Genomic DNA, 22,694 nt, shown 5'->3' with positions numbered 1-22,694 from the left:
ACAAAAAAAAAAAATTTCGCATTCGTCCTTGTATCAAAACTAATTACATCCCTCACTCAATCTGATTTAAAAGTTTATTTACAAAAATAACATATAAACATTTATTTACACAAATAGTTTTTTTTCTTTTCAATTTTATGTTTTTAAGAAACTTTTACATTTTTACAGTTTTATCTATTTTTCTTCTTTTGTATTGTTTTGGTTTATGTATAATTATTTTTATGTTGTTTAAGTTTATGTATAGTTGGTATGTTGTTGTTTAATTGATGTTTAGTTATTTTTAAATATATTTAAAAAAAAACATGTTAGTATGCAGTTGATTGACATCTAATTGTTGTTCAATTGCTATTTTTTAACGTGTTAGTATGCATGACACTTTACAAAAATATTGGAAAAAATAAGTTTTTTTCTATTTTTATGGACATAAAACTTATGCTACAAAATATGGTAACTCTAGCAAAAAAAAAAAAAAAATTTAGAATATGGGAATCCCACAAAATGATATAAACAAAAATACACATGCACACACTCTCTCTCTCTCTCTCTCTCTCACTTTTCCCTCTCTGTCACGTATTTGTCACTCACTTTCTCCATTTTCTCTCACAACAATGGCAACTAACCATTTTCTCTCACAATAATGAGATCTTTCTCACACCTGCAAATGTACGCCGTACCTCCGGTCACCGTTGACCCCATCTCCGGTTCGTCTTCATGTTCTTCTGTGTCTTCTTTGTTGTTTCAGATTAGTTCTGATTTTTTTTCTAGATCTGTTTATGTAACCAGTTACTGTCACAATCTGATTTTGTTTTCAATTCTGAGTTTTTTGTGGACCTAGTTGTAACCAGTATTCAATCTCCTTCTTCATGGTTATTTTTAAATCTGATTTTATTTTTTTAGATATAGTTTTTTTTATAAAACTACCTAAGTAACCAGTTATCTTCTTCGATCTTCTTCTTCTTCTTGGTTATTTTCATATTTGATTTTGCTTTTCAAATGTAGTTCTTTTTTGTTAAAATTTTACTAAGTAACCAGTTACCATTTAATTGTTATTTTGATTGGGGCAACTAGTTACCAGCTTCTTCTTCTTATTCTTTAGTGGTTATATTCTGATCTGTTTTTTTTCCTTCAAATTTGGTAGTAACCAGTTACAATTCACCCGAGTACTTTCCATGACAATAAAAATTGATAGTGGTAATTGATTACCGCCACATTACTAAAATATCCAAAATTATTTTTATAGTGGTAACCAGTTATAATTTAAAATGAAATTAAATGTCATATATACATGTCCAAGAATAATCCAAAACATACATATGTATGAAGAACGTAACCCAGACATCATCATTAGTGAAAACCAATCTCATCACTTCAGATTTGTATGTATATATAAAAATAATATAATAACAACAATAATGTATCCACATATATATAGATTTGTGTACTGTTTTATAATTGAATTATATGTATATACATATAAAAATAATAATAACAATGACGGAAAAAATTATATTGTTTTATGTATATGATTTATTGTATATATATTATTAACCTAAATATAATTATAAAATATAGTAATAAAAATATCCTTAAAAGTAATTAAAAAATGAACACTGAAGTTTATATTAAGTAATGACATAATTTAATAAAATTACAAAAATATGAGGAAAAAATCCCATAAAAATGTAAACAAATAAATTATGTCGTTCAAAACTTAAGAAAAAAAAGCCATATTAATCAAAGTTTTAAAAGAAATCTCATATTTCATGTAATTTTTACTAGTATGCAGTGAGTTGATGCCTAGTTGTTGTCAAATTGCTGCTTTTTAGTTGCTTTTTTACACCGTATTTTTGCAAATATTTTTTTTTGAAAATCGTATATTTGAAAACTTAAGATAATATTTTTGAAAAAAAAATCAGGGACCATAAAAAAGTAAAAAAAAAAACAAAAAAAGTATATTTATGAAAAAACTCATTTTTTATACCAAAAAAAAAGTTACTCATTTATTTCTTTCTCCTTCTTCCTCTCTCTCACCATGGATAGTCATGAGATACCCAACCATCATCTCTTGTTGTTTCGACCACCACACACGCTGGCCACCCAAGAAGAGTGTTGGAGGACGAGCTCGATGGTAAAGTTTCACCATAAAATGATGTCGAAGTAAGCCACACTTGTTGGTCAAAGTCGTCCTAGACATGACTTTGGCTGCATTTTTTGGCCAACTCAAGTCGTGGATGTTACCATTGGAATGAGCTTCTCGAGACAAACAAAACCCAACCACTCTTTGTTCCTACATCATCATTGATCTCCGGCAAGTTTGTTGGTCTCCATTACTTTCTAAGCATTTTCTGACCGAATTTTCATGCTTCAAAAATAACTTTTTAGTTTATTTTATATTTGGTTAATCAAAAAATAACTAAAATTCAAATTTGAACACAATTCAATATCAGCCAGCTTCACAAGCTACTAAAAAATATTTTTCTTTCATATTTAAAAGTTACCAGAGTTGTATTCTAAATAAACCTATTTTAAAAAGTAATTTGGATAGGTTCTAAAAAAAACTTATAAGGCAACCAAAAAGTATCTTAAACATTGCATAATTAATTAAATTACAAATTAAAAGTAACTATACTAATTTGCTTTCAAATATTAACTTCAATTATAAGCTGCCAAATAGTAACTTGTTCAATTGTATTTATGTTCAAATTTTAGTTATATTTTTTATTAACCAAATAAAAAAGTAACTACAATTGGCTTGTTTAGAATATTATATTGTAACTTTTAAATATAAAATAAAAATATAATTTTTGGTAACTCATTAGTTTTCTAAGATAGGTTTGAAGGTAACTAAAATGTCTCTTAAATTATAAGAGACAATGTAATCTAAAATATAAGTCATGTTTTAAAATGTAATTAAAATTGGCTTGTTTAGGATACTAAGATTTGATAATATGACATAAAAATGAAGTTTTTTGTGAAAGGTAATCAATTGATATTTTATTAGTATCTTAAGATAACCAATTTCTATAAATAGGCTTAAAATAAAGTTTTTATGAAAAGATAACCGATCAGTATGAGTATCGTAAGCAATCAAAATAGTACTTTCCAAAATCCAAAAAAACGAAAAAAAAAAAAAAATCGGAAGATATTCTCAATTTTTCCAATGTCCGGTAGATATTATTTTTTATTTTGGTATACCAGTGCGCTGACATGAAACGATGTAAGTATAAATCAAGTTGGATAATGTAATTTTGTAATTATTTTTTTATTATAGACATATATAAAAAAAAAAACTCCCTATTCTTTTAGCACAATGATTTTTTGAAAGAAATCATGAATATTGTTTTCCGGCCCCATCTTGTCGTTTCCTTTTTAACATATGTATAAAGCTGATTTTATCCATTATTCAATAAAATATAATACATACATAATGAATGTTATTTATATACAAAAATGTATATTAATACATAGATGCGGATTAAAAAAATACCATTTTATGTCATGGTATGAGGAGATCTTAAGGAGATCTTAATTTCAAATTTGCCCTTCCGTAATATAAAAATAATAAATATTATCATCTCAAAAAATAAATTTTTATGTCTACTCATAAGGATGGAAACGAGACATAAATTAAGTAGAGAATGCCTCCCTCGTTCCCATCCTTGCTCCCATTTAATCCCCCATCCGCATTCTCTTCCGGACTAATTCCCAATGGGGCAGTGTGAAAGGAAATCTAATGGGGTTGGGGATAACGGGACTCATTTATGCAAAGAAAAATAATTGAATAGGGTTATTTAAAACAAAAACTAAAAAAATTCAATAAATATATATACATATTAATAAAAAATTACAAATTTAAAACATCACATAATATGTATAAATGTGTGATTATATAAAAATAAAAAAAGAAAATATTTTCTACAAAGCACACAATAACATAAATAAATAAATCATTTTAAACGGGGTGGAGTGGAGACTCGTTTGCACATCTTTCTACTCATATCCCATTCCCTCTTTATATGGAAAGTTTCGATAAGGGATATTTTAATAGAATTGAGCATAAGTATGATGGATAAGATAGTTGTTGGTTGCTTATTGCCATTCATATTTCATAGCCAATGAAATTGTGATTATTTGGTCTTCACTTCACTTATTGATGATAGGTGTGTGTTAGGATAATGATCATCTTTAATTATAAAATTTATTAAAAAAATATTTATACTTTTATACAAATATATTCAAAGTAGAGTATCTCTATATATCTCTTCTATATCAAAAGTATGTAGATAATATAAATTTTTAGTTTTAACGGTTTGTTTTGTTAATTTTAACGGGAAATTCTAAATATTTAATAGAATATATTTTTAAAACTAATTAAAAATAGATATTTAATAATTATATTTGTATAAATTCTAATATTATTATTATAATAATATTTAATATACAACTACATATATAATAATTATATTAATATAAATTTAAATTCAAATATTATAATGATAATAATGTATAATCCTAATTTTTTATCAATTATATTAATATGAATTATAATATTATAAAATATTATTATTATAATAATATTTAATACAAAACTAAATAATTAATACTTATATTAATATAAATTTAAATATTATATATATATTTTAAAAAAATTATAAACAAAAAATATGTTTATGTCCATTTTTTTTTATATATATAATATTATTTATATATTTAAAATTTATATGAGAATGATATAAATTTAATAAATTCTATAAATAAAATTATACAAATCGTGTGTTGTAGGTTATTTGTATCTCTATATATATTCTCTAAAAACATAGTCATAATGAATATGACAATACGTATGGATTTAAACAATTATGGTTCGTCTGCACAACGACTTTTGGATTAACGTCGAACTACTAAAATTTAAGGTATGAATACGTGTATTAGCGGTGTGAGGACCACTTTGGTTGATGTCTAATTCAATGTTGATGTGACTATAACCTCAATAATACTTAAGAAAGAGAGAGTTTTGTTGATTTGTGTAACTTATTAATCAAATTGTCAAGTAAATCATTTGTGTGACCAAATATTAATCCCTGAAAACTATGCTATTTTTATTACTAAAAGCTCCCCACATTTTTGTTGCCTCCCAAATTTTGCATTAGATTAGACCATTAGTTGTTTCTATATAAATGTATATATATAGATATATATCTATATATAAGTTGCTTCTTCTAAATTCTCTCTCTCTCTCTCTCTCTCTCTCTCTCTCTCTCTCTCTCTCCTATAAACAAATACAAAGTGGACATGCATCATAATCTATGTTTGGCTGCATATTGGATATTTTTCAATGCAAACAAGGCTTTGATCTTTGTCTGTCTACTTCTCCTGGCTTCATTCTACGTCTCAATCTGCTTACAAATCCATGGCGGTTTTCATGGATTAGATAAAGCTTCGATTTGTAGTAAGCAAAAGGATAAGAATAATAATTACTTTTCTCTACATAATTCAAATGGATCATATTACTATTACTGATGCTATACTATGTATGAGGCCCTTATTCCTTCTTCTTGTGTAAATAGCAGAGAATATTTGAGAATTATGGGATATTTTACTATCATTCTCTTATGTATGTTTTGGCTTGAGTACCATAAGTAATATTATTATGTAAGTTTCTAATTTATATTTAGTTTGTTCATGCTCAATTAAGCTAGAGATGTCTTTTACTTTTTAATTAATTATATAATTAAGGTTATCTTGTAGATAATTTTCCTATTGGTGATTTGTTTGGCTATCATTATCTCTTTATCCAAGCAATATTTAAGGTTTGCCTAGTTGAAATCAACTTAAAATAAGAAAATTTACTTCTAGCAACGATTTTTCTAACTTAATTACAAAAATACCTTTACTTATTTAAATTACACTTTTAGCATTTCATACATATCGTATGTATAAATATGATAACGTTTTGTCTTTTCCACATCTCTCTCTTTCCACTGGGTTTTCCACTGTTTTTTTTTTTAAAGTTTCTTACATTTTCTTTTCTCCTTAATCTCAAAAAAAAAAAATTCCGGCAACACTGCTAGTCAGTTGGGCTCAAGAGTGATATCATTACGACTTACTCTTTAATGTGATTATTTTGATATGTAGGAAGCATATATTTTTTTGTCGTCGCCAAAAAAGATGACCAGAATAAAAAAGCAAAATTTTAGTTTCTTTTTTTATATTGACTAAAATGTGTATTCTTATTTTACATTTAAAAGATACCATATGGTATTTTAAAAAACTTTAAAGTTATTTAAAAATATTTCAAATAACTTTTTTAAAATAAATTCTTTAGGATATTGTTTGGTAACTTTTAAATAGAACATAAAAAAGATTTTTTTTGGTAACTCACTAAGTTGGTTGGTTACTTTAAATTTGTGGCATACTAAAAAATTTAGTCATATATAAAAGGTAATCCGTTGACATCTTAAATGATTTATAAAAAATAACAAAAATGTAGCTTTTAAAAGTAACTATGCAATATACTAAATAATATCGTTTTCTAATAAGTTATTCATGATAACTTGGAATTATAGGGGTAATGTTTTATACTATATGATAACTAATTAGTTTTTAAAATAAACTTGAAGGTAACGTAAAAATATTTTAATAATAAAACATGAAAATTACATGAGTGACTAAAAAATTATATTAAAAATTTTCATTTAAAAGCTACCGTGTAGTAAATTAGTTTTTTTTTTTTATAAACTATATGGTAACTTATTATACTATATGTCAATTCATTAGTCTCTTAAATAAGCTTGAAGATTACTAAAATGTATCTTAAATAGTAAGATACCATAATATGACATAAAAATAACTAATTGATATATTAAGATGTCTACAAATGAGTTTAAGAGGTAATCAAAAGGTACTGAAGCAATATGATCTATTGGCCAAAACGATGTATTTTCGATACCAAATTGATGGTGTTTCGATGCTTTAGCGATGCAATATTGAAAACTTGATTTTTGGCCAAAACGATGCTTTTATAGTAATTTATTGGAGATGATGAATCGATGCACAATCGATGGCTATATAATGTTATCTGCATTGCAATGCCACATCGATGACATTTCAATGCATAATTGATGTTGCTGGTTGACATCTGTACCCGATGCATTTTCGATGATATATCGATGCCATTTCGATGCTGAAACACACCAACATACATTATATCAATTCAGCATCAATATACCATCGATATTATTACATAAAAAATAATCTCTAAATTATATGTTCGTCTCAGCATCGAAATAGCATTGATGAGGCATCAATTTATCATTGATTTGGAATCGATTTACCATCGATTTCGAATGACAACCCACATATTTCCAGATCTTTCAAATTCGAAGAACAGATCAAAAAATGCAGAAAAAAATACCACACTCAACACGAAACAGTTCGAAACATCATTCTAACCATAGCATTTCATATTCACAAGTAGATTTTATGAGATGGTACTTACCCATGATTTTTTCTCTTAGAAAATGCCAAGAGTTGATAAAATGTAAGTGTAAATATAGAATATATAGAATACTGTTTCATTATTATTTGTAATTGGTACAATGTATATTTGGTAGCAATCCTTTTATATGAGGAAAGTGTATATTCGGTAATGCTTAATTATAGGTTGAAGTTTCTCTTGTAAAGTTGTATATTACAAACCATTGGTCAATGAAATGAATCAAGGAATTACCTTCTTTCATAGTATCAGAAGACCTAGGGAACCTTCTTCCTTCTTCCGCCGCGCCCTAGTGGTTCTCAACCATTCTTTCTCTTCTTTCTGTTGGCCACCATGACTGACTCCAAATCAACCTTCCATCATGCTCTTGTTGTCTCCAACATCAAGAACCATATTCCCATTGCTCTTGAGATGGAAACCATCCACTATGAAACATGGGCAGAGCTGTTCAAAATCCATGCAAAGTCTCATAAGATCCTCCACCACATCATTTCATCGGAAAAAGCTGTCGATAAGGTGTCCACCACTGATGCCGAAAAAGAGTTATTGTAATGCCCCAAAATCCCTAATGCGATTTAATGGTTGGATTTGGAGGCCAGGAGGGCCATAATTGATTTATTATGTCATTAAATTATTATATGCATGTTTATGTGAATTATATTATAATATGATGTTAAATGCATGCATGTGGGTCCACATTTCATCATAGGGGCATTTTGGTAATTTGTCTCATTGATGACGTAATTGTATATTTGTATGGATGTTGGTGAACTATTTTTGAGGCCACATAATAATGTGGATTTGTTCGAGCCATTCGACATGGGACGATCTTTGAGTGCAAGTTAGCGGTTTGGTCATAACAGGATTAAGTTCGGGGCTTGGGGTAATTTTGTGATTAGAACGTTGCCGGGAATTAAAGGGTAACAAGATATGATTTATTGGTATTTGAAAATATTGGGAATGGCGGTAATTGGATGGTGTTAATTATGATTAAAGAAATAGGCAGGAAATGACGGTTTTACACTTGGGAGCCTTTAAAGGATTTTAAATAGCCTAGGGGAAATTTAGTCTTTTCACCCTAAGATATGTATAAGCCATTGAAGGCTGTAGAAGCTTGGCCAAAACAGAGCATAGAACTTCTCTCCCGTACATCAGTTTCTCTTCATTTTCTTCTTGGATTTTTGGGCTTCTTTTGAGGATTCAAGCTAGGGAAGTAGACCTTGAGGGCTTAGGATTGTGTTCCACCATTGAAAAGGGTTCTAAATTGAGCTTGAGGTAAGGTTCTAGCCATTAAAACTCTGGTTTGCTCTGTTTTCGTTTTGGATTTTAGCTTGGATTTTGTAACGATCCAAATTTACTAATAAGGCTTAAGGGCCTTGATTAGTGTGCCTGGAGGGCATAATTGTATTATGTGTGATTTAATGATTTAAAAGCATGTTATATGCTTATTTGAATATTTGAGATGCATGACTATGTGTATTAGTATGCATGTAGGCCCTGATTAGGTTAGAAGGGCATAATCATAATTTTGGCTCGTTGAGGGCGTAACTGTATATATATGTGATAAATTGTCGAGAATACATTATTATGTGAATATATTTATGGACTGTGACTCGAGACAATCCTAGTGATCGGTTCAGTGAAAAAGTCATGGCGAGGATTTATACTTGGCTCGAGGCGAGCCTAGGGGTATTTCTGGGAATTTAGAGAATATATTGGGGTCGGTTTTGATATTGAGGAATGTAATTGGTGATTAGTTAGGTGTCGGGAAGTAAGTGATAAATATTAGAGACACTCGAGGAATTAGCGGGAATTGGGTGAAATGACCAAAATGCCCTTAGGTGGAATAAAAGGCTTAGGAAATCATGGGAGGGTATTGTGGTCATTTGGCTTATAAGGATAGGTATTACTAATGTTTTATACTTAGTGGAATATGTAGAAGGGGCTGGAATTCTGAAGAAAAGAAAGAAAAAGGAAGGGAAAGAAAAGGGAAAGAAAAACAGGGCATTTCCAAGGTCGGTTTGTGATTTCCTCACTATTTCTTGGCGTCTTTTGGAGCAAAAACTCAGGAGGAGCTTGGGCAAGAGCTATAGGCTAGGCTCCCTTTCTTAGCTTGAGGAATTTGCAGAGCAAACCATCCACTTGAGGTAAGACTTTGAGGTTAATATTCAGTTTTTGGTGTTGGTGTTGAGCTAGTTTTTCTAAGCAAGGTTCTGTGGGAATCTTAGGGTGTTGAAGCTGGGGATTTGGGGAGGTGAAGGCTAAGCAAGAGTGGGAGATAACCTAAGCTAAGCTCATCCATCAGAGGTAAGGAACTTTAGTTTCAAGCTTTGTGATTTCTGTGGTTTTGCTGAGTTTCTGAGTTTTAGGTTCAGCTATGGTAAAATCTTGGATTAGGGGTGCATGTGCTTAAGTTTTGTGTGGTTGGGATGCTTGGGATGAGTTATGCATGTTGATAAGCTTGATTCTAAGTTTGGTTGAAGTTTGGAGAAGTTTTGGTAAGGTTTGGCTTGGGGAAAATTGAAGGAGGGAAAAATAGCATTTGCTGTTCTATAACTAGCGCTACAGCGCTAGCCTTTGGGTGCTGTAGCGCTAGGCCATATACCCTGGGATGATTTTGGGATCTGTTTGTAGCGCTGTAGTGCCCTCCTTAGAGCGCTGTAGCGTTACCCTGTTTCCAGAAAGGGGTTTTTGAGTTATTTTCAAGGGTTTTTGCCCAGGGGTTCGGGGTTCGATTCCACCACCCCGTTTGGTGGAATTGGGGCTTCCCAAGGGCTCGAGATTGGTCCCAAGGCTAGGTTTTGGACTTGAAGTTTGGTGATGAATCTGACCTATGGCTGTGACTAGGTGTACGCTAGGGCTCAGGAGGGATCGTGCTTGAGGATCAAAGGGAACAAAGCTAGCGAATCTAAAGGTAAGAAAACTGCACCCGGTTATGTGTTTGTGATGGGACTAAGTGCTCCTGATATCTGAATAATTTCATAGATGGTATTATGCCATGGGGCATGTGATAAATGACCTAAGGGTGTCGTATACAATATTTGCGCACAGGGTGCGGCTTGGCCACTGGTAGCCGAGGACAACTTAATATTCACTGAGCTCGGTTTAAGCGGGCCGGAGTCAGTGGGATAAACAGAGGGTGCAGCCTAAGGGCGCTAACCCTAGTTATCATTTGTGAATTGATTATTGATATGAAATGATAAGTTTGGAATGCTGAGTACTTGTTTATCATGGATGCTTAGACTGTTGAGAACATGTTTATGTGATATGAGATATTGGATTGCCTGTTGATTGATTATGCTCTGTTATTGTGTTTTCTTGTCGAGCCTTGGCTCACGGGTGCTACGTGGTGCAGGTAAAGGCAAAGGCAAGTTGGACCAACACTGAGATGGAGAGCTGCGGGGCTGAATGTACATAGTCAGCTGTTCGGTTGCCATGGCCGAGGAGTGGATTAGGACAAGAGATGCTTAATAGCCCGTTTTGCCTTAGAATGGCTAACTATTGTATCTAGATCTTGAATCTTTTGTAAACAGTCTTAACTTATTACTTTTGGGATCCCATGTAAATAGAAAATGTTTATTTATAAGTAATGCAGCTTTTGAGACCAAAATCTTTTAACCCTAGTCCAACTATAGTTTTGGTAACACGTTTTAATTAAATGAGTTGACTAGCAAGTCTTGCACCTTTATAAACACACAGTGTAACGGTCTTGGCTATCCAGGGCGTTACAGATTTCTAGAGTTGATAATGGGAATTGATGGGAGTTTTTGGCTAGGGTTATTTGGGTTATGATGCCTAGCTAGGACATGTGTAGATGGTTTTTGGGTTCATTTGGGACATAAAATGAGGTTTGGAAGCTTGTTATGCAGGTTGGAAATGGTGGTAATGAAGGAGGGAAAAACTAGGGTTGAAAACCCTGGTTGTAGCGCTACAACGCCCATCAGTGGGCGCTACAACGCTAGCTAGGAGGGATTCTCCTCTGCCAAGGGTGCTGGGGCGCTAGGGGGGTAGCGCTGTAGCGCTACCCTGCTTTTCCAGAATCCTGTTTTGGGAATTTTTAAGGGTTTTTGGCTCAGGGTTTCAATTCCTAAGGCTCTGGATCGAATATACTCACCGTTTGGGTACAATTCGGGGTCCTGGGAGTGAGGTTTAGGTCAAGACCCTTGTATTGTTGATTTTCATTAATGGAGGTTATCATTGGTTATGACTAGGTAATTGCTAAGGAATCAAAATGTCGATCATTCTCAAGGGTCGTTCTTTTACTATTTCTCGCTCGAACTAGAGGTAAGAAAACTGCACCCCATATGGGACATGCATGGTTATTCATGAGGCATGTTGAGTGTTTAGATGTGGACATTGATTGCATATCAAATGCTTAGCAAGTCTTGCTCACTTGTGCATGACACTGACTAATTAGTCAGAATTGGCAATGGTGTCAGTATTAACTGTGAAGCTGTGACTCACTAGTCATGTTCAGCAGTAGTACTGAGCACTGGTCATATGGTATTGACTAATAAGTCAAGAACAGTCTTAGCGTGTTTAATGCAAGCTGACAAAGATTAGATCTAATCGACATCTGCATTGAATGACTCATCATGAGAATTAATGCTGGACCAACCTCAAGTTCGATGAAAACTAAAAGTGCTTGTCTAGCCTATGGATAGTCACTTAGAGCTAGGGCCAGAAGGCCTAGGTGACTGCATCGTCACATGGCTATGGGTGCTGTAATGACCCACTAATCTAGACTAATTGGACCATTATCAAAACTATACATAAAACTTACATTTTTACAAAAATACCATAATTTATTGAGTAACTTGAAAAAAATAAGAGTTATTTACAAAGAAACATAATTCTAAGAAGGATTATGGGATCCCATTGTTTTTAAAACAAAACATGATTTAAAATAAAAGACATTACATAATAATGCGGAAAATACACATAAAAACCATAAAAACATAAAAGGAGACTATATCCTCGAATCGAATAACGCTCGGCCCCTTGACTCCATTCATCATCGATACACATTCTCCAAGCGTCACGAATCTTTCCGCCTCTAAACTTATTTTCCTGCACATAAACAGAAAGGAGTGAGCCTAATGCCCAGCAAGGAAAATCTAACACAAAATCATATACATAAATTCATAAGAAAACATAAAGACTTAACATAACACATATAACATACACTTATTATAATGGCCATTATTACTTGGGGTCCCATAGACTAAACAAGCTTATGCCCATAAGATTAGTGGGGTCCTACCAGCTAAATAGGCTTATGCCCACAATCTTTTTGGGGTCTTGTTAGTCAAATAGGGCATAAGCCCAAGCCTACAACATACACATCAATAACATATTCATAACAAGACATAACACATTAATAACATAAAACATATAGATAACACAAGCACATAACATATTAATTCTAGCCTATTTTCCTTACCAAAGTTACCGAGATTATGGACTGAGTTGGGATTGTTGGAACACTCCTAAAACCATAAGAAAGAGTAAGTTTAAAGAAAGGAGATGAAATGAAAGAGATGGAACGACTAAACCATAGAAAACATACTTACCGACTTATATGCTTAAAAGCTTGGATTCCCTAACCAAAATAAGAATAAGGTTAGGGGACTGAGTAGAAGGTTTTGAGAAAGGAAATAACATAAAAATACAGAAAAGAACTAGAGTTTTGGGTTTACCTCAAAGATTGCAAGATCAATCTAACATCCACCGAAATACTATAGCACTCACTTCCCAAAGTGTTTGATAAGCTTATGATGTTTAAGCTTATAGTTTTTCCCCAAACCAAGTGTTTACACTCTCACACTCACTTAACACTAGCAGCCTCTGAACTTAGAGCAAATGGTGAATAATGGCTGGGTACTAGGTCCTATTTATAGAGTTTGGAAATGAAAATATCTTGATTTTACTTGAATAAAAATAATGGCTTTTTAAGTGAAAATCATTTGAATAATCGTTCAGCAGAGGCTGAAGACTCGTTCAGAAGATGCTGGACTGTTGAAGGAGTTTGAATGGCTGAAGGGAAAGGAATTCAAAAGTATTTGAATTTATGCTGGTGGAGGCGATATATCGCCCCCTATAGGCGATATATCGCCTGGACCTTTGTTCCCGAGGCGACCGTGCATCGATTCTTGTTTTCCGTATCTACGTGCTGCGATATATCGCCCCCTATAGCTGCGATATATCGGCATACGCTGAATATTTAAACACTAATTTACACATTTTTAGCTGAGTTTGAATGGAGTAAACAACCTTGACTAAGCCCTCAACGTGCTCAAAGCTGCTGACTGACCCTATACATTCAAACTTTTACCCTTATTTAATTTAATCCTAAAAAATACTTAATCCTTAATTACCATTCAAAACATGTGCTTAAAATCCTATTGGTTGATGTCTAAACCTTATAATATAATAATATAATCCTTAATATCAGTCACATTAATCAAACCTTAGGTTATACTTAATATTCTTAAACTATAGGTTAAACTTAGAAAATCTATAAGTACTACTATGAGTGTCCAAATAATTCCCGGTCTGAACCAAAAATCCATAGTAACAAAGATAACACTAAAGATACTATAATACTACTAAACAATTAGCTAAGTAAAGTTCTTGGACTCTACAGGTGCTGAGCCTCGGAGTGACTACTCATCAGTCACTCATCTATTTAAGCTAGTGACTACTCATCAGTCACTCATCTGATTAGGGCTATAAGCCCCATCATGGTTAACAAAAACTTGAAGTGATATTCACTCATTTGTTCAGAACTATAACATCTGTATGATTATCATGATCATCATTTGATATTATATACATGCAGTAATGAGTTTTCTTGCTGGGCTTTGGCTCATGGGTGCTATATGGTGCAGGTAGAGGGAAAGAAAAGCTCACCTAGCCTTGAGTGGAGAGCTTAGGTGGTGATGTGTACATATGCAGCCGCTTGACCACCACGGCCAAGGAGTTTCTCGGAGGAACTAGGGGATTAACCCTATTTTTGCCGCTTAGGTCAGCGGGTTGTAATTTTTTTACTGTAATGACCATTTTGGATTGTAAACAACTTGTAAAATTTTTTATGGGCCCATGAACAGATTTATGTTTTAAATAAAATATATCCTTTCCTTTTGATTAGTTTTTCACCTTAGCCTGTTAATAACACCTAGATGCACGTTTATAACCAAATGACTCGATTAGCGAGTTAAGCACGGTTCAAAGCTCACAGTAATGGTCTTGGAGTAACCAGAGCATTACAGTTATGGTCGACTCTAGATGCTACGATTCTTCAGTGTATTTATGCCACAATTTTCACTAATCTATTACATACCATAATCGAGCCTGACTCCACGACCATGGAGGCTTGGAATCGTTTGTGAGATCTCTTTCAAGACAACAAAAACTCTTAGGGTCGTCACACTTGAATAATAATTTTATCATACCAACATGGAGAATTTTCTGAATGCTTCTGCATATTGTCAACGCCTCAAGGGATTGTCGGATCAACTCAAGAATGTCGGCGCACCCGTATCCAATGATTGCCTTGTTCTTCAGATGGTTGCGGGACTCGCAGAGGCATATGGTGGTGTTGGAACACTTATCCGCCAAAGCATCCCTCTTCCCCTCTTCTATCAAGTCCGTTCTATGCTCATTCTTGAAGAAGCGGGCTTGGCTAAGAAAGCGGCAATTGGTTTGAATTCCACCATGGTGGCTGCCATGACCAAGGAGTCTGATGATACTCCCTCTTTGTCTGACGTATATCCTCAAAAATTTGATAACAGTGGTGGCAAAAAGGGTCCCCATGACAAAAATTTTGGGAGACATCGCGGTGGTGGCAGAGGCGGCAACTGTGGTGGCGGTGGCGGACGTGGGGGTGGTCACCAACTGCCCCGAAAACATCATCCGTGGTCACAACCATGGACAGGCGGGCAACAGTGGCCTTGGCAGTGGTCTTCTTTGGCCGTTCCTCCTTGGCCATATCCTACCCAACCTTGGACCAGGCCCAATACTCAGTAACGACAACATCCTTGGTTCCTTGGGCCACGACCACATCAGGCTTATTCTGCAGCCCAACCTTCTCCCACTGATATTAAAGCCGCTATGCACACTCTTGGGCTTACTCCTCCAAATGAAAACTGGTACATAGATACCAATGCCACATCTCATATGACATCAAACCGTGGTAATCTCTCGTCTTATTTTAATTTGAGCAATACTTGTGGTATAATTGTTGGTAATGGTCAAACAAATTCCAATTCGTGGTATGGTCACACAAATTTGTCTTCCCCACACCCACCTTTAACTTAAAAAAATGTCCTTCATGCTCCTCAATTTATTAGAAACTTGGTTTCAGTTAGAAAATTTACTACTGATAACATGGTTTCTGTTGTATTTGATCATTTTGGGTTTTTTGTGAAGGATTTTCAAACAGGGAAACATCTAATGAGATGTAATAGTCAGGGCGAGTTATATCCTATTCTACCCACCATTCCAACTCAAGCCCCACCGTCACTATGGCTGCTTCCTTGAATGACAACTAGCCCTACAAACCAACACGATTCTTTCTAGCGTGCTTTGTCCTTACTCGCACACTTCCTGGGAAAACTTCCCATGAGGTCACCCATCATGAGAATACTACAGGTCAAGCACGCTTAACTTTGGAGTTCTCAAGTGATGGACTATCGAAAAGAAGATGCATCTTGTTGGCATAGGTATTACCCATCAATCCATTTAAGCCTTCTTCAACTGTGTAGTCCCATACCTACACAGTCTTAGAATCATCACACTTGACCTTCCCCAGGAGATGTGGGATTGCACAGTGTTATCCCAAAAATTTGAAAAGAATGACGTGGCAGTAAAATTGACACATGGCATGAGTTAGTGGGGTGATCTGGCTTAGTAATGGCCCAATACATTAGTTAAGGAATTGGACAGATAGTCACGCCAAATACACCCGACCGAAGAGAATATTTGGACTGGGGGTTGCTTGGCTCAGACCTCAGTTTGAAGACCCTAATAATTGAATTGAAGCCAAGTCCAAGAAGTTGAAGGGGAGGTTTGGATTTTGGTTCAAAGGATAAAAGCAATAGATCTGATCAGACCTAAGCTTAGGGGACCTCTTGTTAAGTTTGGCTTGAATGAGTTCAAAGAGAATGACCAAGGCTCAAGTTTTACTCAAGGGGAAAGCCACATAATGGCCGATCGGGTATGTTGTGGAAGGAGTGTACTTGGGCTTGAACGAGGTGAGAAGGAGGAAAGTATACCTCGGACCACCTTGGTCCAAGGAGAATATGTTGAAGTCCGATCGGGCTTTGGTTGAAAAGGAGAGGCTCGGACCATTTTGGTCCGAGGAGAAGGAGACTATGTCCGATCGGCATACTCATAGGAGAGGTGCCTTGGACCATTTTGGTCCAAGGAGATGATATGTAAAAGGTGGCTCGGACCACCTTGGTCCGAGGAGAAAGGTCCAAGGTCCGATCGGACCTTGGTTGAACAAAGGAGGCTCGGACCATTTTGGTCCGAGGAGAGGAGCATTGTGTCCGATCGGACATGATGCCTATGGGGGGTGCCTTGGACCATCTTGGTTCGAGGAGGAGAGTACAAGGTCCGATCGGACCTTGACTGAAGGAGCCAAAGAGGGTGGTTTGAACCACCTTAAGCCAAAGAAGACAACCATTGTGTCCGATCGGACACAATGAAGGGGTATACCTCGAATTTGCCCGACGTAAGAAGCAAAGTAAGTATCCTCGGACCACCTTGGTCCGAGGAGAGCCAAACGTACAAGACCTTTGGTCCGAGGAGAGCCATGCACATACCACCTTTGACCCACGAAAAGCTTGAAGAATAATCAACATGCATGAGAGACTACATCAAACTGCCCGAAACAACTTCAGTGAGAATTGGTCTAAGCATCCGGGAATCTCTCACTCTTCACTCGAATTTAGGGATCAGTTGTATTTTAAACATTTATTTTGTAATATAAATGTAAGGTAAATAGTGAAATATCCCTATCTAAGGGGGATATCAGTTGAGAATCCCAGGTCTATAAATAGAGAGTTGGGAGGATCGTAAAAGGACTTTTGGCAAAAATTAAGAGTGAACCTGTGTTCTAGAGAGAGAAAGTGTTTTTCCCTGAGAGAACCCTTTTTTGTATTCTGGAATATTTTGCACTGAAGAAACTCAGTTGACACGATTCATCTGATCTTGAGTGTGAATACAGTAATAAAATCTCTAAGTGGATTAGGCTATTACCGATTATCGGGGCTGAACCACTATAAAATCTCGTGTTATTTACTTTCATTGATAAAAACTGTCTGTTGTCGTTTATTATTCTCTTGAAGGCTTGTCGTAGTTGACGTTCTTACGTCGTTGGCTAAATTCACAGTCAACACACAGCTTTTTACCCGGTCTTTCCCCCTACAGATCACGGGATTCTGACTGTCACATTTAGCACCTTATTTATGGCATGATTGTTTGGGTCATCCGAGCTCTCCTGTTTTCGACTCTCTTTTGAAAATAAATTTATTGAGTGTAATAACACTCTTAGTTCTCATGTTTGTAGATCTTTCTCTCTTGGAAAACATGTTAAATCGCCTTTTGTTGCTTCTACTTCATGCACTTTTATGCCATTTGATATTATCCATTGTGATCTTTGGACATCTCCTATTTTGAGCTCTTCGGGGCATCGTTATTATTTAATTCTGTTGGATGATTACTCTAATTTTTTATGGACATTTCCTTTATAAAAAAAATCTCAAGTTTTTTCAACTTTTTTATCTTTTCGTGTATTCATTCACACTCAATTTGAATGGGAAATTAAAAATATTCAATGTGATAATGGTAGAGAATTTGATAATGGGTCGTTTTGGAAATTTTGTGGTGATAATGGATTGCTTTTTTGATTTTCTTGTCCACATATACTTCTTCTCAAAATGGAAAAGCTGAGAGAAAAATTTGTACCATTAACAATATGATTCGTACTCTTCTTGATCGTGTTTCTCTACCACCTTCCTTTTGGCACCATGCACTACAAATGGCAACATACCTTATTAACATACTTCCAAGTAAGCTATTGGCTTATCACTCCCCTCTCAAAATTCTTTATCAGAAGGACCCATCTTATTCTCATCTCTAGGTGTTCGGTTCCTTATGCTTCCCTCTATTTCCCTCCATCACTATTTACAAATTTCAACCTCGTTCAATCCCACGTGTCTTTTTGGGTTACCCTTCTAATCATCGTGGTTACAAATGTTATGATTTATTTTCTCATAAAATCATTGTTAGTCGCCATGTCATATTTGATGAGACACATTTTCCTTTTGCTAAGATGCAGTGATCCACCATCTAACTTCACAAAACAACACACCATTTCCTCACCACGACATTCCACCCTTTCCCACCCAAACTGTAACGCCCTGGTTACCCCAGAACCATTACGGTGAACTAGAAAGTTGACCCGCTACCCGAGTCCTTTGGTTAAAAATGTGTTCTAAGTGTTATTAATAGGCTAAGGTGAAAATCAGCAAAAAGGAAGGATATGTTTTATTTGATACATAAAACTGTTCATGGGCCCACAAGAACATTTACAAGTTATTTACAACTCAAAAAGGTCATTACAGTTTCAAATTTACAAACCCGTCGACCTAAGCGGAAAAAATAGGGTAAACCCCCTAGTTCCTCCGAGAACTCCTTGGCCGTGGTGGTCAAGCGGCCGCATATGTACACATCACCACCTAAGCTCTCCACTCAAGGCTAGGTGAGCTTCTCTTTCCCTTTACCTGCACCACATAGCACCCATGAGCCAAAGCCCAGCAAGAAAACATAGCATTATATGTAAACATTATCAAATGATTATTATTATAATCACAAAGAGCTCATAGCTCTTAAACAGATGAGTGAATATCACTTGAGGTTATAGAAAACCATACTGAGTGACTGACAAGCAAGTCACTAATTTAATCAAAAGAGTGGCTGCTGAGTAAGCCACTAGCCTTAAACAGATGAGAGACTGATGGGTAAGTCTCTAACATAACAGATGAGTGACTGATGGGTAAGTCACACAAGAGCTTATGACATTCATCGAACTTGAGGTCGGTCCGGCATTAATGCTCTTTGAGTCATCCAATGCAGATATCGATTAGATCTAATCTTTATTGGCTTGCGTGGAACACGCTAAGGCCGTCCTGACTAATGAGTCAGCACTATGTGACCAGTGCCCAATACCACTACCGAACCTGACTAATAAGTCACAGCTTCACAGTTGATACTGACACCTTTGCCAAATCTGACTAATGAGTCAGTATCATGCACAAGTGAGCAAGATTTGCTAAACATTCGATAATCAATTCATGTCCACATTTACACCATCAACATACCTCAAGAATAACCATGCATGTCACATATGGGGTGCATTTTTCTTACCTCTGGTTCGAGTGAAAATTAATATAAGAACGACCCTTGAGAACGATCAATCTTTTAATTACTTGACGGTCACCTGTCCATAACCAAAATATAGGATTCCATCAATAAAATGAATAACAAAGGGTTCCCAAACCAAAACCTAGCCTCCGAGACATCAAACACTACTAAACCGGGTAGTAGGATCGACCCCGAGGCCTAAGGCTTGAATCCCCAAGCTAAAAACTCATTTATGGCAAAAAATGCCCTATGGGCCGCGACCCTCCCTAGCCACGCCGCGACTCGTCCCTCAGACAGAGGCGGCCCTTCCCTGCTAACCAATGTGGGCCGCGACTCACCAAAGCCATGTCGCGACTCATTATGCAAAACAGCAAGGAACCCGACTTTTCTCCTCTGCGTTCTCCTTGAAACCAACCCTTCAAACCAATCCCAAACATCAACCTAACACCCAATTCAACCCCTAAACTTCATCTACAACTCACCCTCAACAAAACCCAAGTTAAACACCACCCAAACTTCCATTAATTCCAACTATCCACCAAGAAATCACAAACTGAAAACTTAAACCAAAACAGAGTAAAACCAGAAAACTAATGGCTGAAACTTACCTCAAACTTGAGATTAAACCCCCTTCAATGGATGAACCAAGTCTACAATCTCAAATCCTTGATTTCCTAGCTTGACTCCTTAATTTGGGCTCAAAAACTCCAAAGGAAGACAAAGAGAATGTGATGTACGGGACGGAGAATTCTTACTCTGTTTTGTTCTGTTCTTCTACAGCCAACTAAAGTCTCATATAAACCCAAGCCAAATGACATAAATGCCCCTAGGTCACTTAAGGTTTCTAAAGTCATCCCAAGGGTAAAATTGGTATTTTCCACCTATCTCGTTAATCATAATTAACACTTTCTAATTCCCGCTAATCTCAATATTCTCAAATACCAAATATTCTTATCCTGTTACCCTCTAATTCCCAGTAACGCTCTATTCACCAAAACACCCCAAGAATCACCCCGAGCCCCGAGCTTAGGCCTGTTATGACCAAACCGATAATTTATATTTAAGGATTGTCTCATGCCGAATAACTTGAACCAATCCACATTATAAATGTGGCCTCACAATATATCATTGAAATGCAAACAAATATACAATTATGCCCTCAACAGGCCAAATTACCAAAATACCCCTGTTGACGCAGTTCTTCGACAGGTAATTAAGAAAATAAGAGAAAGGGATTAGTGCTAAGTGATGAACCAAAACAGATGAATGATCTTAAAATGAATTGATGATACGACTAAGTAACACCCCAATTTGCTAATAAGGTTTAGGACCTTGATTAGCGTGTCTGGAGGGCAATAAGTGAATTAATATGCTAATATATGAATTTAAATGAATATGTGACTAGAATGCATGTTTAGGTGGTATAAATATGCATGTCGGCCCCATTTGCATGATAGGGGTAAATTGGTAATTTTAGCCCGTTGAGGGCATAAATGTGATAATTGAATTATGTGGTTTGTACCACATGAGTGTGGTGATAATAATGTGATGCACGTGCCGAGACGGTCCTAGAGAGCTAGATAACTCAAAAGTCACAACGGGATTTCACACCCGGCTCGGGAGGAGCCTAGGGGTACTCTGGGGAAATTTCGTGAGTTGAGTTGAGAATTTGTGGTTAATGGTTATTAGTGATTAGGTAACCTGCGTAACCATTAGTAACCATTGAGAGTAACAAGGTTAGATGGAAAAATGGTAGAATTGTAATATAGGTGAAATAACAAGAGTGCCCTTGAGGTTTAGTTAGAAAAGGGAATTAGATGGAAGGGTGAGATGGTCTTTTGGCAAGGATTTAGATAACTTCAGCTGAGAAGAGAAGTCATTCACGTTTTAACACTTAGGAATATTCTGTTTTGGCTGAAAGTTTGAGGAGAAAATTCAAAAGAAAGGAAAGGAGGAAGGGAGCTGAAATTTGAAAGACCTAGGAGGAGAACCAAGTGGTTGGAGGCAATTAAACATGATCATAAACCAAGATTTCTCTGAGGTAAGGATTTATCTCTATTTTTTTTAAGTTTCTAAGCTTGATTTCTAGAGTGTTAGCATGAAAATTGAAAGTTGGTGTGTGGCTGTTTGGTGGATTCTTGGGGTTGAAGCTTGCCTAGGTTCAGTTTGGGATTAAGAGGGATTTGCTTGGAGTTGGACTTGGAGAAGGCTCAGGGGCGAATTTCTACTTGAGGTAAGGGTTTTATGCATCTCTGTTATATATTAGCTGCTGTGATTCAAGTTTCTGGTTTATTAGTCTAAGTTTCATAAAGTTTCAAGCCAATTTGTGAATTGGGGATTTGATTGTGTGTTTAGGCTTGTTTTCGATGTTTCTGAGTTGTTAGATAGTTTATATGGGGTTTTGGATTGAATTTGGGGCTTAGGTATGCCTTGGTATTGATTTGGGAGTGTTTTGGCTCGGGAAAATGTTGGGGAAAAACCCAGATTTCTGGGTTCGCGAAGGAGCGCCGCGGCCATGTTCTTGGGCGCCACGGCGCGAGGCTGCTTCAGGATAGGGGAAGGCTTTTTGACTTGCTAGGCGCCGCGGCCCTTTAGGGCAGCGCCGCGGCGCTAGGTTGTTTTCAGAACATGGAATTTTGCAATTTTGAGCTTTTGCTCCGGGGGTTCGGGGGATGTTTCCGATGAATTGTTTTAGGAATTTGGGGATTCTGAGAGTGTGGGATTGGTCCCAGGAAGTGGTTTTGGATTGGTTTGTATTAAAGGATGTTTT

At 35.6% G+C, this 22,694-nt stretch overlaps 1 protein-coding gene across 1 annotated transcript; it reads left to right on the top strand.

The window, feature by feature from the left end:
- Positions 1-14,953: 14,953 nt before the first annotated feature.
- Positions 14,954-15,960, top strand: LOC133831889 (uncharacterized). Its single transcript, XM_062262295.1, has 2 exons — positions 14,954-15,383; positions 15,926-15,960. The coding sequence occupies exons 1-2, from the start codon at positions 14,954-14,956 to the stop codon at positions 15,958-15,960; spliced, it is 465 nt and encodes a 154-aa protein (XP_062118279.1).
- The last annotated feature ends 6,734 nt before the right edge of the window (positions 15,961-22,694 follow it).

The sequence above is a fragment of the Humulus lupulus genome, chromosome 4 (assembly GCF_963169125.1).
Source record: "Humulus lupulus chromosome 4, drHumLupu1.1, whole genome shotgun sequence".
Lineage (NCBI taxonomy): Eukaryota > Viridiplantae > Streptophyta > Magnoliopsida > Rosales > Cannabaceae > Humulus > Humulus lupulus.
Note: the sequence above shows the minus strand (reverse complement) of the source record. Positions and strands in the feature narration are given on the sequence as shown.

Coding starts and splice junctions, on each gene's coding strand:
- LOC133831889 (XM_062262295.1), top strand. CDS start 14,954: ATGGAGAATTTTCTGAATGCTTCTGCATATTGTCAACGCCTCAAGGGA. Junction 15,384..15,925: donor CGGTGGCGGACGTGGGGGTG/GTCACCAACTGC, acceptor TTTTTTGTGAAG/GATTTTCAAACAGGGAAACA.